The sequence below is a fragment of the Sebastes fasciatus genome, chromosome 13 (genome assembly GCF_043250625.1).
Source record: "Sebastes fasciatus isolate fSebFas1 chromosome 13, fSebFas1.pri, whole genome shotgun sequence".
In the NCBI taxonomy this organism is placed as follows: domain Eukaryota; kingdom Metazoa; phylum Chordata; class Actinopteri; order Perciformes; family Sebastidae; genus Sebastes; species Sebastes fasciatus.
In genome coordinates, this window is record NC_133807.1 from 30,286,021 (window position 1) to 30,301,455 (window position 15,435).

The window sequence follows — 15,435 nt, forward strand, 5'->3', positions numbered from 1 at the left end:
AATAATCTGGTTTAACACTGCATTTATTTATACAGAACATTTAAACTAATATTCTTATTTATTTATACTATTCTTGCATTTTTACACACTTAATGATAGATCTTATTTTTCAATTTTTCATTATTATTATTTTATTATTATTTATTTTAAAGCCTGTAAACTGAACCATGAGGAGGTGCAGAAGTCTAGTTTACTCTCAGAACACTTGAATTACAATATGCTGAAAGGTTATTAAGGAATTTTTGCCCAATGATGCCAAAATCATCCTGCCTACTGCAGGTTTAAAGGGTCCTGATATTGGATATTATATCTGCAGTCATCCCAAACCTTTATTTGTTGAGTATCATTGATCCTCGCTGGTTACTTGTCACCCCTGAAAAACAAATACACATTGACCTCCACCCATACGTAAAACCACGTCCACAGCCACCCACACACACAATGAGAGATTTGTCCTCCCTTTTTTGTTTTTATTGCACACTTTTAATCATTTAGTAAACAGATCTTCACAGTAACAATGCAATAGCAGAAAACAGAAGCAAATCACTGTGCGGTGCAGCTTGTTAGGTCTTCAAAGTATTTATAGGTATGTACACTGAGAAGATGAAAATCAAAGAGCAGTGCCCGAGGTTCTCCCTGTAGTGGGATGAGGCATTTTAAAACCTCGTTATCACCCCCAAAGCACTTCTTTGACTCGAGTCCAGCCACTCTATAAACGGCTACCTCCGTCTTGTAGCTCTATGAATCCTGTCCATACTGCCAACCCCAAAACATTCAAGTACTGTATTTCTGTCATTGCACAGGTACCGGGTCAGCCAGTGCACAGGACTCTTAGGACGAAAATTAAAAACTGCATGGCACCACTTAATGTCAGAAATCAATGTTTTCCCATCATGTGAACAAAACAAATAGTACTCAAAGGAATGCCGATTTAGCATCCAAATGCTAAGTAACTAAGGTAAATATTTCCCAACATATAAAGCAACTATAATTTATTAAACCACTCTCAGTCTTTGTGACACACCAATAAATAGTTATTTGGACATGAAATGTCATAAAAACTGTAACATACAAACTGTTAACATTTTGCATTGTCAAAATGATATTATAATAGATGTTCCAGGTCTGCAGTTAAGAATGATATTAAATAAAACGACCATTTAATGAACCAGCACACTGGTCTCTTTGCATTATTTTTGGTTTTGAATAAACTATTTGGTAACACTTCATAATTAGGTGATAATTAGCAAGTAACCTATTGGAAATTTCTTTGGAATTAATGACAAATTAGCCCAATATTTACCTCAAAATTGATAAAAAATGACTTTAATATAAACATTATTTAATAATTATATTCGAAAATAGCATATAATGGTTAAAATAGGGCCCTTAGGCTTGAGAAGCGGCTGTGCGCTGATAGAAGACACTTCTGATCAGACACAAATCTCACCATTTTGTGACTTATTGTCTACACAAATGTAACCTGGTAGCTGATTCATGATTCAGGGAGTTATTATAAAATAATGTTTATAATAAAGTAAAAATAATAATATTATAAATAATACATTTCGAGGTAAATATTGGGGTAATTTAGCAGTAATTCAAAATAAATTTCAAACAGGTTACTCGCTAATTATCACCTAATTACCATGACATTTACGGACCTGTAAAATGAAGAGTTACCTACTATGTTTAGTATTGTGTTGTCGTACTGCATGTTGAGATGGCAAAGTAAAAAAAAGAAGAAAAAAGAGACACAAAATCAGAATAAGGCAAAGTGAAGGTACTGTTTGAACTACAGTGTCAAATATACTTGCATTCAGATTATTTATGCTGTTCAGAAGTATGTGGTAACATTTTCAATCGGTTTGTGCCAAGACAAAAAAAAAGCTTATAAAGATCGAGATAAAGAGAAAAACGCTGTGTTGGGAAACTTCTCTCCTGGTTGTAGGTTGTTTGTGCCAAGCCTGACATGTTGTACAAAAAATTAAAAGAAAATAACACACACACACTTTCTCAACCTCTTCATACATCATGACAACTGATAAAGCTTATTGTCTGACCATCTGCTGCCCCCAGTCAGAGTACTGTATGTTCTCATTTGGTTATATAATAAAACACATAAACCCTCCATATTCAAAACAAACAGGACGCAATCAGAACACAGCAGTGGTTCCTTTTGTGTCTCATACAACAAAAATACATCTGTATCTAACAATACAAAGCCTCTGTGTGAGTCTGTCATGGCATCTGTGGACAGTTTCTTCTATATAAACACACGTAAAAGCAGTTTCCAGAGAGGCAATGATGGCAAGTCTTGGAATTCACTGAATTCAGCTTGATACCGGACGAGGGACCTTTTGGTGTAATCCCATTGGTCGAACAGCCCCACGGACGCGGTCCATTGTTCCACGGCGGGTTTCTGTCACCCTCGAGTCTCGCTCCTCACTACCTGTGGCCGGTGCTCCTGTGGTGGTGGGTGGCCGTGTCCCCGACTACATCTTCCTCCATGACGTTAACGAGACCTTCTTTCTCTATGCAGCCCGCCAGGACCTGCAGCACCAGCCGGAGCCTGCGGTCCAGGGCCTGGAGGTGGCGCTGGATGAGGATCGGGGACAGTCGGTCGCGGAGCAGCGACTCCTCCATCAGGGAGCTCAGCTGGTACTCCTCTTTGGCCAGCAGCTGGAGACGCAGGTAGGTCGATTTCCTCACCCTGGAAAGAATAATTCAATAAGTTATTTTAAATTCAACTCTACTCTCTAATAGATCTCTATGTGAACTGCACTAAAGAGACTGTTCCTTTAATAATATTCTTAATTTTTAAATTAACTATTTATTCTATTCTATTTTTAGCGTGCTTTTAGCTTATTTATTAGTGCTCTTAATTATTAGTTAATTACTTTATAGTTTTCACCAATTGTTTTGCTCTGAATTTCTGAGTGGTGGATGTAAGAAACACAATTTCGTTTTTATGTGGAGCATAAAAATGACAAATAAAAGTATCTTGAATCTTGAATCTTGAATCTTGAATCTTGAATCATATTGCTGTATTTATTCTTACTATGATGACAATACAAGCGATATATTAATGTATTTTTATTGCCATTTTTGCTTTTATTGGATAGATGAAAGCAGAGATACAGACAGGAACTGGGAACATCATGGTTAGTTTGCGTTGGTTCAGGGGGCTCACTGGACCCCCTAGATATGCATCTATGCTTTTTAGAATAACACAGAACTCATCATTTATTGTAATGATAACTAATATTGACCTTGTTGCGTCTTCTTATAGACAGAATAAGAAACCAACCAGATAGATTTGTGGTCTTTTTATTTACTTATAGCCTAATAACATCGGATGCTCTCTGTCCACACACCGTTAAATCTGCACTTTCTGTTACGTCATAAACAAACAACGTACCATCAGCTGTGAGCTCCAGATCAGAGTCGTAACCACTTAAAAGATGATAGTGTGGTGATACTTGCTATCTTCTGATATTTGTACTTTTTAAACAGAAAACGCAGGTTTTATACTGTGATATTTACTGGAAATTACATACAATAGAGCCAACAGCAAGAAAACTATCAGGCGATCTCCCTCCAGCCAACTGCCAACATGTTTAGGTTTTTGTAGTGAAATGAGGAGGTATCGTACGGTTAAGATAACTCCTCATTTCAACTTTATTAATCCGCCTGTCGTCGTCCATTGCTGCGCTTTCAAAGCGAACTACAGGAACTACTACAGCGCTGCATCGTTTGTGGCCAGTTAGAAAATAGAAAATAATGCAATCCAACTGATTTTGTTGCTGGAGCTCGCTGGTGTTGCATTCTGTTTGGAGGGTGTGATATTTAGGCTACACACGCATCCCAATGCATTAGACCTATCTGTGTTGTACACATTACATTCCCTCTAGATGTTTTGGTGAACCCCCGACCTTAAAGTTCAAACTGCGCCTCATATTACAGCGAATTACAAGCTGCAGGTGTTAAAAATGTGCATGTGGTCATTAAAAACAAAAGGGTTACATCCTTTAGGAGCGTTCATTTCATGGCATTACACCCATTAGTTGAGGATTTTGTGAGTGAAGTTGAGAAGCCAGAGGGTGGTGCTAGAGAAAACATCACAGTGTGTCCAAAATGGAAAAAAGGGTTTAACACATTTAATCTTCAGATTAGACTGTAAGATTTCTAATGTAGATGAGGCCTGATGGAGGTCACTGAACACATAACAAGTCACTCTCTGGAGATGGATTTCCACAGTAGATTTCAATACAAAGAAGAGAGATATCTTGCTCTGGTCTAAAGTGTTGGAAGGGCTGTAGGAAGGACTGACTGACTGACACTAATCCGACCAAAAGGACAGTTATAAATTCACAGACAAACCAAAAGTCTGACCTGCAGCACTGGCTGAGAGGAACCAGGATGGACAGCTCATCATGGGAGTGTTTTCCAAACCTACGAGGGAGCGAATAAAGATCAGAAGATGGAAGCAGGAATCCTCACAAACACTGTTGTTCAGCCTATTGCTTCATTTATTCTGATGGAAGCTTCATGAGGAATATTTAAAGTGAGCAGATTTCAATCAATCATTTTAATTACTATAATACCTCAGGATTTGTCACATGTTTATTTAAGTGATTTTCAGTGTTCAGGTCTTTACCCTCTTCCGTTGTCCAGGTGAATAATGAAGGTGTCATTTCCGAACTTCTCAAACGTTTCATAATGATGTCGATCCATGTTACCTGGACGAGGAGAGGGCAAAGTGGAGAGGACAATGTGAGGACGATGTACTTAATTCATTTGTTATTAAAAAGAGGCATACCTGTGCCATTTAGTCATCTTTTTTTTTCTCCATCTTTATTGAAGATTGCGAACAAATAGACATTCAGCACCGTTCTCGGACAATTTCTCAAATGAAATATGAAAAGTAAATAAATTATTTTACATTAAATGTAGAAAATAAGGTACCTAAACATAACAAATAAACAATAAGATGTACAGTACAAACACACATAGAGCACAGACAGATACATAAATTGGGTATCACTGTAAAGCTGAGCCTCTTGTGGATCCAATGAGCCCAACTGTATTCATGTGTGATGATGTTAGTCCCCATAGGAGACATTTCAGTGCATTTTTTTAAACTTGACCTCACTGTATAAAATGACCTGTGGTGACCTCTAAGATAATCACAGACTCATGAAACTTTACAGCCACAAACTAGAGACCTAGAGCATTCAGAGGATGGATGGCTTTCCTAGCTAGATTGACAATAAGGGGGTTTCTGAGCAGTTCACACAACAGAAGAGCTCGCCATCCAATCGGCGAAAAATGAAGTTCTTGCAGAAATCTCCAAATGTCAAACGTTTTTGCTTTCATTTGATTTACACCACTTCCATGTGACATCTACTGCTGACCTGCTATCTCCCCCTTGTGTATGTGGAATTTAAATTTCTCTATATCTTTCATGAATGAGAAGGAGCAGTGACTTATTCATCTGTACTGTAAATGCGATGTATTTATATGTGATGTCATATCCAGTCGTCCTCTTACCCATTAAGAAGTCAAAGATGGTCATGTCCATGACATCCAGCAGTCGAGTGCCTCGGTCATACGGAGGAGTCTGCTTCACCTCGTCACAGTAGTCTGGGTCCACCTCCCACCTGAGAACACATACGTATAAATAAATCATGACATCTATGTTTGATCAGCAGAGTTGAAACAGTGACTCAGATTCGTGAACGTGTCGTTTCCTCACTCTGCTTTCTTGCGTTTGTGGTAGGAGCGTCTCCAGGGGTTCCTCCAGGTCTTGCGTTTGGCCAGGTTCAGGTCCGGCAGGAAGGCTGCTAGCGAGCCTTCGATCTGGTCCGGTTTACCGCACAGAGCGTGCTCCGTGGAGCAGTAGTACGAGCACTCGCCGTAGAAGCAGATGTTGTTGGCTGAGGGGAGAAAAGAAAACACACTGATTTTAGAGGAGAGTGGTCTGCACATACGACGCTGAACATGACAGAGGAAGCAGACATGGAGAAGTCGAGGAGAAAAGAGCGAGACGGTGAAATATCAGGGTGCTGGAGGTTTTCTGATCTATGTAGATATCTTTACAATACCAGCACTACAATATTTACAATTTGTATTTACAGTATGTCTATACAATTTTACATGACGGTTTTTACATTCCAACTGCATCTTAGTTATTCCTTTGTACATCTTTTATTACTGTATTTATTACTTGTGTATATGGAGGCAATGCAACTCAGCAACGTGCAATATATGATGTGCAATATCTTACTATTTTCATAGGTCAGGCAAATACATATTTTTCTATTTATAATATATCTTTTTTTTTTTTACTCTTCTTTATTTTTACCCTGTTTATTAGATGTGTATACACCGGCAGGATTGCTATTTTAACTTAGTTGTACTCAGTATTTATTTCTTTGCATTATTTGTATTGTTTAAAACTTACAGAACACTCGACCTGTATATAGACGGTTTATTTATTATTTTATTGTTGGTGCTTTTTATATATATTTATATTTTAAAAAACAATTTTTTTCACTCCTCGTGTACATAACAGTCCTGTCTATTCTTTATCTTTATTTATCCAGCTTTGTTGTCCTTGTCCCTTCCTGTTATTTCTATTTCTGTGTAAGTACGTTGAGAGGGATGGAAAAGACCAGAGTCGTACTCCTTGTATGTGCACACATACCTGGCAAATAAAGGTGATTCTGATCTGATTCCCTTGAGGTAATAAGCTGACCTACAGTGCCACTCGGTGTTGATTTTTGGCTATGTCCTTCTTTATCACCACACATGCAACAGCACTTTCTTGCCATTTCTACTGCCTTGAATACAAACTCAGACAAGCCTCAACTACAGACACGTAACCCACTTTGTACATAACCCAGTTTACTTAAAGCTGTAGTGTCTCACAAGTGAAGCCAGCGTTGTTCTGTGCTCGCTGTGAAGCAGCCAAACAGCTGCATCATCGCTGAGCCGAGCAGCCAGCAGAGACTGGCAGAGTTTCTACCTGGTGAGATGAAGAAGGTCCTCCACAGCTTCTTATCACGCGTCACATCCCTGATCTCCCTCGTCATGTTGACGAGACGCCCTGCCACCGGGGGAACTCTCCGGAAGTCAAGGATCCTAAAGGAAGAGAGAGAGAGAGAGAGACATGTAGACAAAGGTAAGAATTCATCCATTTGTGCCCCAAAACTATCAATGCTTCCTTTATTATCTCCTTTTAGCAAAGGAAACACTGGACCATCCTTCACTAAAGGAAAGGAGATAGAGGAGACGCCCCACAATTCTTTGCGCCCGCAACTTTTAAAGCGACGCACCTTTCGGCCGTTCATGAAAACAAACAATACGCTTATCTTGCATATTATTTTCATATACTAATAGGGATTCATGTTGATAAATATGAGTGGACAGTGACAACCATTTCATTTCACTTTATTTCTATTTATACATTTCGAACAAGGAACAAATAAGTAAAAAACTATAACAAATAAAATTAACATATAGAAAACAAATAATCAACATAAATAAATATTACGTCCCAAAAGGAGTAGGAAGAAATATACATTTATGGTTCTACTTCTTCACCATAACTCAAAACATAACTCAATATTTATCATATAAAGTTATGTGACTGGTAGCCTGTAGGTTATTCCTTTTTCATTTCAGCTCCAACCTCGGTAATGAAGTGATATCTTTCAGCGGTCGTCCACGTAAGGTCAGATAATCCTTTATTATACGTTGATGTGAAGTGTTCCAGCAGCAGAAGGACCTGCGGTATCTCTCTTCACACACGGCAGGTGAAGCAGTCTGTCATTGAAAGACATATTTAACAACGTACGGGGAAAAGCCGCGCCTTTTGTAGTCCATCTTCGGAACATTGTAGTTTTAGCACGTCACTAACATTCGCTGCCGTTGCATCATAATTACGGAGCTTATGGTGTTACTGCAGTCAGATTCTCTAAACACCACGGTTGTCTTTTCCTAAGTCCTTCTGAGTTCTCCTTCACATCTTTCGTTAGGAAAATACATTAGGACGTCATTTTTTTTAACTTTTGACCGCAGCCTATATTTAGTATGATAAGGAAAATACCACAACATTTGTTCTGATTGGTCAGAAGTCTTGGTCAAATGCAGCTACAGCTGTGAACGCAGCACAAACCAAACAGACACGCAAGAGCGTACGTTATCGGTTAAAAAAAAGTTAAAAATTAGCATCCCTAATCGAGACCATAAACTCATGTTTACAATGTTTACTGAGGTAATAAATCAAGTGAGAAGTAGGCTCATTTTCTCACAGACTTCTATACAATCAGACTTCTTTTAGCAACCAGAAGAGTCGCCCCCTGCTGGCTGTTAGAAAGAATGCAAGTTTAAGACACTTCACTTCTCAGAACCAGAGATAGCCCTCTGATATAAACCCTCTATCTATATTTAGACGCTTGAGTTAATTCTACACTTTATCGTCTCAAACTCCCCTTTCTGTCTCCGTCTCTCTCGTTCTTTTCTTACGCTCTTATGTCTGAACACTATACCTATTCAGGCCTTCTTTAGCCTGTCTTGCTGTGTATTTGCTGTCCAGATGACCCTGACCCGTCTGAGACTAAAGCTAAGCCTCCTGGGAGCAGGCGCGCACACAGACGGACCGGCTGAGTGGAACAGAGGTTGGCGAAACTTTAGCCTACAGAGGAGCGCATTCAGGAGCTGCAATCTGCATCGTCACGTCGGGGCCCCGGCGACAAAGGAGCACCTGTGTGCGCACACTCGAGCGCCTATTACACACCCCTGAGTCACAAGGAGTTCACAAAGATGGTAACAGAACAGATGGTTAAAAAAAACAAACCTCTGAGATATAGAAGTAATTACAGTGATGCTGCAGTTTCCCTTAAATCTTCAGGGTATTTTAGTACATCACAACTGTCTGGAATTAGAAATTAAAGGAAGTTTTTGCCTCCTACTCTGCATTCCTGCTTCACTATGAGGCTATAAACTAGTAATAGCTCAGACTGGTATCCAGAGGCTGCTGTGGTCAGGTCTATAATTCACAGGCAGGCCCGCATGGTGCATGCAATCCAAAAACAAACTGCTCTTTAGGGGTACCAGACACACCTTCCCCCTCCCGTCCTGCTCTTAAACCATGTCCCGCTGGTGGTAATGGCGTGCCTGTGATTTCCTGTTCGGCTCCATCTTCCTGCCCACGCAAAACGCATGTCGCTGACCTCATCTAACGAAGAGAGCGAGAGTGTGTGTCTGAGAGCATGTGTGAAGTAATTACCACGCCCTCAGCAGACCTCCAGACGACCTGCGCACCATTAATCATCCTCCCCCAGAATCCCAAACTATCACATTTGACTCTTCTTAGTGTTCCTCTGTCGAGGAGGCTGTAGAGTAAAAGGATCATGTGGAAATCAATATACTCAGCAGCAAAGTAAAGGAGATGATCCCAGCGCTGGAATGTTTTATCTAATCCCTCATGTACCAAATCCCATTCAAATTTTCACAGCTTTAAGTCCATTAAGGAACACCTCCGGTTTATAAAAGGGGCTATAAAAGTGCTGCTGTCTGTGTGAACGGACATGTGCGACCGCTCGGTCATTCCTCCTGGAACAGAGCGTGAAGGATGATTTGAAAACGGACAGGAAACAGATGAAATCTCAGCACATCAAAAAAAAAAGAAAAAAGATGATAAACCTCACCTGTCCAAGTGAAAAGCGGCGATCTCGGCGTTGTGCCGCTCAAAGTCGGAGAAGTAGAAGAAGTCTGGAGGGGTTTCCTGTTCCCGGGTCTGCCTGGAAGATAGCGGTGAAGAAAAACATTAAACATCAACGGGATCATTTATTTTTAGTCAAGGCCATCACTTTCTTATGAATGTGTTTGTCACATAAATAAACTTCAGATAAGAGCAACAAGAGGAAACATGATAAGAAGGAACATTTCTATATTTATATCAAAACCTAAGACTCAACAAGATCTGTTAACCCCTTAAAACTCCGACAGCCAACGGCGGTTTTCTGTCTTTCAGAGGTCGTTGAGGGCTGAGTTTTCAAGCTAGAAAAAACTTTGGCGAGGAAAAACTGGCATGACCATTTTCAAAGGGGTCACTTGACCTCTGACCTCCAGATATGTGGATGTAAATGGGTTCTATGGGTACCCACGAGTCTCCCCTTTACAGACATGCCCACTTTATGATAATCACATGCAGTATAAATGTGTTATTTTCTCCTATTCTAAAATGGTGTGTTTGAATATTTCTGCATACTGGGGTCCATAAACAGTCTTGAATTACATAAATTGGGTGTCACTGTAAAGCTGAAACTCTTCTGGATCCAATGAGCCCAACTGTATTCATGTGTGATGATGTTAGTCCCCATAGGAGACATTTCATTGTAGTGTAGACCATTTTTCTTTTTTAAACCTGACCTCACTGTATAAAATGACCTGTGGTGACCTCTAGGATAATCACAGCCTCATGAAACTTCACAGCCACAAACTAGAGACCTAGAGCATTCAGAGGATGGATGGCTTTCCTAGCCAGATTGACAATAAGGGGGTTTCTGAGCAGTTTACACAACAGAAGTGCTCGCCATCCAATCGCCGAAAAATGCAATTCTTGCAGAAATCTCCAAATGTCAAAAGTTTTTGATCCCAAATCACAGCATGGCTTTTTCTATGGTGTTCCTCAAGGTCTTGGTGTCTTAATGTGGTATTTTGGAGGGATTATTGATCATTTTTATCAATTCTCGAGTGGAAAAAAATGTTAAATTTAGCACCAAATCTGTGTAACAAATGGTATCAACCCAAAGATTGCTGCGACATAATAGAGCATGGGAAATGACCATCATATACTTGTATCATCATGTTCTACGCTCTTATACACTTTCACAATATATTTGAATTGATTAATTAATTGATTCATTATTTTTTATTTCTGATTCATGACTACAACATCTTGACAGACAGTGCTGAGCAGCATCTCAAGTTTATCTTCAGGTTCCCAGCTTTCAGATGACGTACACCACTTCTATGTTGACTATTTATCTCCCCCTTTGTGTGTACTGACCCCCTCCTGAGTACCGACTCATCATGGAGGGGATGGTGTTATAAACAGTATCGTGACAAAGACATCAGTGAGGTAATTCAAAACAATATCTCTATATGAGAGTGTGTTTCGATGTTAAGTACGCCATCTTTTGATTTGAGACATTTCCAATCTCCTCAGCTTTCATCAGATTTCCGTCTCCTGCGGCGTGAAACTCATCTCAGCGTCTGCATCCCCTTTCTAGGACAGAAGCTGACGCACGACAACAAAGCCTACAGTATGGACGAGGCTGCTGAAGGGAAGCTGGATGAGATTCTTGCTCACATCCGGCACTTCCTCCCAGCGAACACACACACAAACACAGACACCCGGGAGATGTGAGTCGCTGCCAACCAAGCCATGGATCTGAGTCAGGAACTGCTAGAAGCCTCTTTGTGTCTGTCTGTCTGTCTGTCTGTCTGCTCGTCTGTCTGGCAGCAGGATATTAACTCTCCACGTTCGCACACTTGCTTCCTCTTTCTCGTACATGTGCATACATTAACCTGCTCTGCTTGCACACAGTCAGCACATGTACTCATACGTGCTGCTGCTGCTGCTCCGCCCTGCTTTATCTTTCCTCCCCTCCTCCACTCCATTAGTGGGGATTGGACTTCAGGGTGCATTATTTTCCCTCCTCCTTCTCTCCTAATTTTCTCTGACAGCAAAAACTAACCTGTCCTCCTATTCTTTCACATGTCAAGGAAGCAGCCATTTACCCATAAATCAATTGCTGCTACTGTGATCTCTTCTTTCTCACCCAGAGCGAGGAGGGGACTAATGGTGCCTTCAAATGAAACTCATGAGCTTGTGTTTGTTTACGACATGGGAAGTCGTGTACACAATATGCTTGGTGTTCAAGTGGTTAAGTCGTGAGAACTTGCTGCTACGCAACGGCAAGTTAACGTTACAAGCAAGTAACATAATGCAGGAAATGCAAAGGCACAGTGACAGAGGAGGAAGATAAGATATTTGGGAATATCAACATTTTCCTCAGACATATAATAAAATTACGCAGAAAAACAATATACGACTAAAATGACAATATATGAACTTATTATGCGCCGAAAAATGAACTTCGATGGTCTCCGCCATTTCTGACAACGTCAACAAACACGTCACAACTTGTGAACTCTGAGCTTTTAGAAAATTTCCACTTACGAGGGCGTGAATACGAAAGGAGGGGGGCGTTCATATGGACTCTTCTGGTGAACACTGTAAACACCACCACATTTGAAGGCACCTTAATGATAGGGCTGTAACAATAACCGCAATATTGCAATACCCCGCCATTAGCAAGCCAATCGCAAGCAACCGTCACAACAGATATGTTCACGTATGCTCCAACCTTCCCTTCAACCATAGCAAGTACTTTACCTTGTGCCAACATTTTTAATTCTGCAGATATATTCCGTATCATAGCAACCAGACGCAACCAAAGCGTCTCAGCTGAAAAAACGCTGCACCTCATTGCCATTCTGTGTTTACCGGTCTTCACTGTCTCCTCCTGCTGGAGATAAATTAACGGAAAGCAGCCGATACCGGAGGTTTGCAGGCCTCTAACAGGTCCAAACGAAGAGGAGCGCACAACTTTCAGCCCGAAAGAAAACAAGCTGGAGCTGAGGCTAGAGCAGCCGGTGCTGGTGGACGGTGCACCTCTAAAACGTCCCAAAACTGCATTTCAAACGGCAAACCACAGCAACATATCTATCCGTCCTCCGGTGCATTGTGGCCAGCGTGCGGCGGTGCAGCTTGGCGGCGCAGCAGCCAGCAGACGGCGGGAGAGAGTCGTGTGCTGGCTAATTCTTGACTCATTTGCGGGCTGATAAACAGTTAATTCATTTAGGTTTCAACTAAACTGGGTTGAAAACAATGTAATATGGTTGCCATGGTAATGAATAAGGTCTGACTATTAACCACACCCCCATTCTCTGTTTGAGAAAGAACGTTAACCATAAAACAGGAAGTAAAACTGTCTGGAGGGAGGCTTTAACAATGAACAAGTATTGAATTTGTTTTTACAACTGTCATCAACTGTCAAGCAACAATATACCTAATAATAAAGCTAATTGAAATAGCACTAAAATCAGGATAAATTAGTAATTTGCAAAAAATAAAAAAGGCAATAATATTGCATATCGCTCTGTTGAAGCAATCATTATCATCTCAGGAGAAATTCCTTCAGCGTGACAGCCGTAACTAATGATGTTTTTATTTTTCAGGAAGCAGAGGATAGAAGATAGTGTGCAGATGAAGACCGGGTGGAATATAAAGGTAGCACCTTGCTTTTTAAAAGGTGACCTTACGAGCCGGAGCCCTCAGTGCACCTGTGACGCTACCTTGTTATCGCACCTTTATCAAGGCACCTTATCACGGGTCGGCTCGGCGGCACAAACACATTCAAAGTTCAAACACTGGGATGTGAAATGGAGGCTTTTTTCTTCACAATAATAATAAGTTACTCTGCATGGAAAGTCAGTCGTGAGAAAGAAAGTGAGAGACTGAAGTTAAAGGTTGTTTCTCTCAGAAGAAAACTCTCTTCACTCAGTTGAAATGATGTCTTTCCTTCCAAAGCTATTCCACCATATATGACTTCTCGATTTCACTTTCCACTTTGGAGCATGTGTAACGTAAACCTGACTGACAGGCATTACAGGCTTTGGTTGCCATGGTCACCAAGATGTAAAAATGCAATTTCCTGTCAGGGAGGAAGCTTTAAATGTACGGCAATAGCAGGTTTGTGATGTGAAGAGCAATAACGCAACAACACACACTCTCAAATACGCACGCACACAAAAAAAAAATCCCATTCAAATAATTTCCCCTCACAGTTATGTACACACACACACCCTTTATGAGCGAGTGTCCTTGATAATAAAAGGGCCTTTATCTGAAGCAGAGTGTGATTAGGCTACAGCAAACGTACTGTACGTAGTTCAGCAGAATCTCCAGTGTGTGTGTGAAGTGATGAACTGCTTGCCTGTGTGGACTCAATTTGTGCTGACGCTGCAGTTTTAATGCTCTTTCATGAGCTTAGACCTGCACAGTGGAGGGTTATATTAGAGGGATGGGAGAGGGGTGGGGGGCGAACACAGCAACAACAGCTGTGGCCCAGACTCTGCATACACACCCCTCTTTTCTTTCTGTGTCTCTCTCTCTCTCTCACACACACTTTTTCACACACTCAGCTAAACCGATGATACATGTTGGTGACAGAGAGAGGGCAGCAGAGACAAACCCAGTGGGAGAAGATAAACACAGAAACCATGTTACCTTTTTGGAATCAAATGTTCATGCAGACTTAAGCTTGGTTTATGGTCGCCGTAGTGAAGCCGACGCGAGGTGCACGCGCCAGAAAATTACGTCTTCACGACTTACGCGTGGTGCAAGAAGGTGCGTCTGTCGTGCACCTCTGAATTTTCGTAACTCATTTACGTACTGAATTTTCGCTGCGCTTTTCATTTCAACATGGACACCTTCGAGGGAAGACTGGCCGAGCAGGTTGACCTGTACAGACATCTCTACAACTGTTCATTGAGAGACCACAGGGACAGTCACATGACCACAGGGACAGTCACATGACATAACTTACTAATAATACTCGGAAGTGGAGAACAGTGGAGAAAGAAGAGTCTTTTTGCTGCAGGCTGTGAAAGAATACGAGAGGTCGTTTTGTAAAAGCTAAAAAAATGCAAATCAAAGAGGAAAGAGTGGCGACCCGAGGGGAAGCACCGAGAGACAGAAAGTCATTTAGACTTGGAGGTAAGCGACGGTAATAATTACAGTACACAAATGCAATGTGGAAGTGAGGCGTTAACTTGTTTTCAAAACTTTCCACCATTATCGCTGCTGACGTGCCTACTGACCCCTGACCCTGTCACATCTCCATACTGCCCCTACTGTTCATGTGTGTATTGAATCTTGCGGACACGTACGTAGCTGTAATTTCGGAGGACGTGCACAACCAACGCTCCAAACGGATGCAGGATACACAAGAGCCACATCAGCCACATCACATCATGCACATGTGTAGTTAAAAGCAAGTAGTATATCTCGGGCTTAAAGGTGCGACAACACATAATACAAATCATACAGTACAAACTCCCACTGACCTACTGCTGTCATGACATCATGCTACTGATCCAACATAGAGAATGAGACAGGCAGAGAGACAGACGGAGAGACAGACAGGCTGCATGGGAGATCTGTCATCTATCGGTAATCCACAGCAGATTTCAGCCCCCCACTGACAAGCGTCTTTGTCTCTGTCTGGCCCTCTGTCCTGTATGTGTGTGTGGGTGGCTAGAAGACATACAGTAGGGAGTGCTTTGCTGGAAGAT

The 15,435-nt window shown here is 41.2% G+C and overlaps 1 protein-coding gene across 2 annotated transcripts in view; it reads right to left on the minus strand.

Annotated features, from left to right (window-relative positions):
• Positions 1-449: 449 nt before the first annotated feature.
• Positions 450-15,435, minus strand: part of fam20ca (FAM20C golgi associated secretory pathway kinase a) — a 52,195-nt gene continuing 37,209 nt past the window's right edge. For both annotated transcript variants that reach the window (XM_074656817.1, XM_074656816.1), the window contains 7 exons: positions 9,717-9,809; positions 7,031-7,146; positions 5,759-5,939; positions 5,554-5,663; positions 4,661-4,742; positions 4,396-4,455; positions 450-2,713 (listed from right to left, as the gene is read on the minus strand). In XM_074656817.1, coding sequence (XP_074512918.1) covers positions 2,449-2,713; positions 4,396-4,455; positions 4,661-4,742; positions 5,554-5,663; positions 5,759-5,939; positions 7,031-7,146; positions 9,717-9,809 — 907 coding nt within the window. In that variant the 3' untranslated portion in view covers positions 450-2,448. The remainder of the gene's footprint in view (positions 2,714-4,395; positions 4,456-4,660; positions 4,743-5,553; positions 5,664-5,758; positions 5,940-7,030; positions 7,147-9,716; positions 9,810-15,435) is intronic.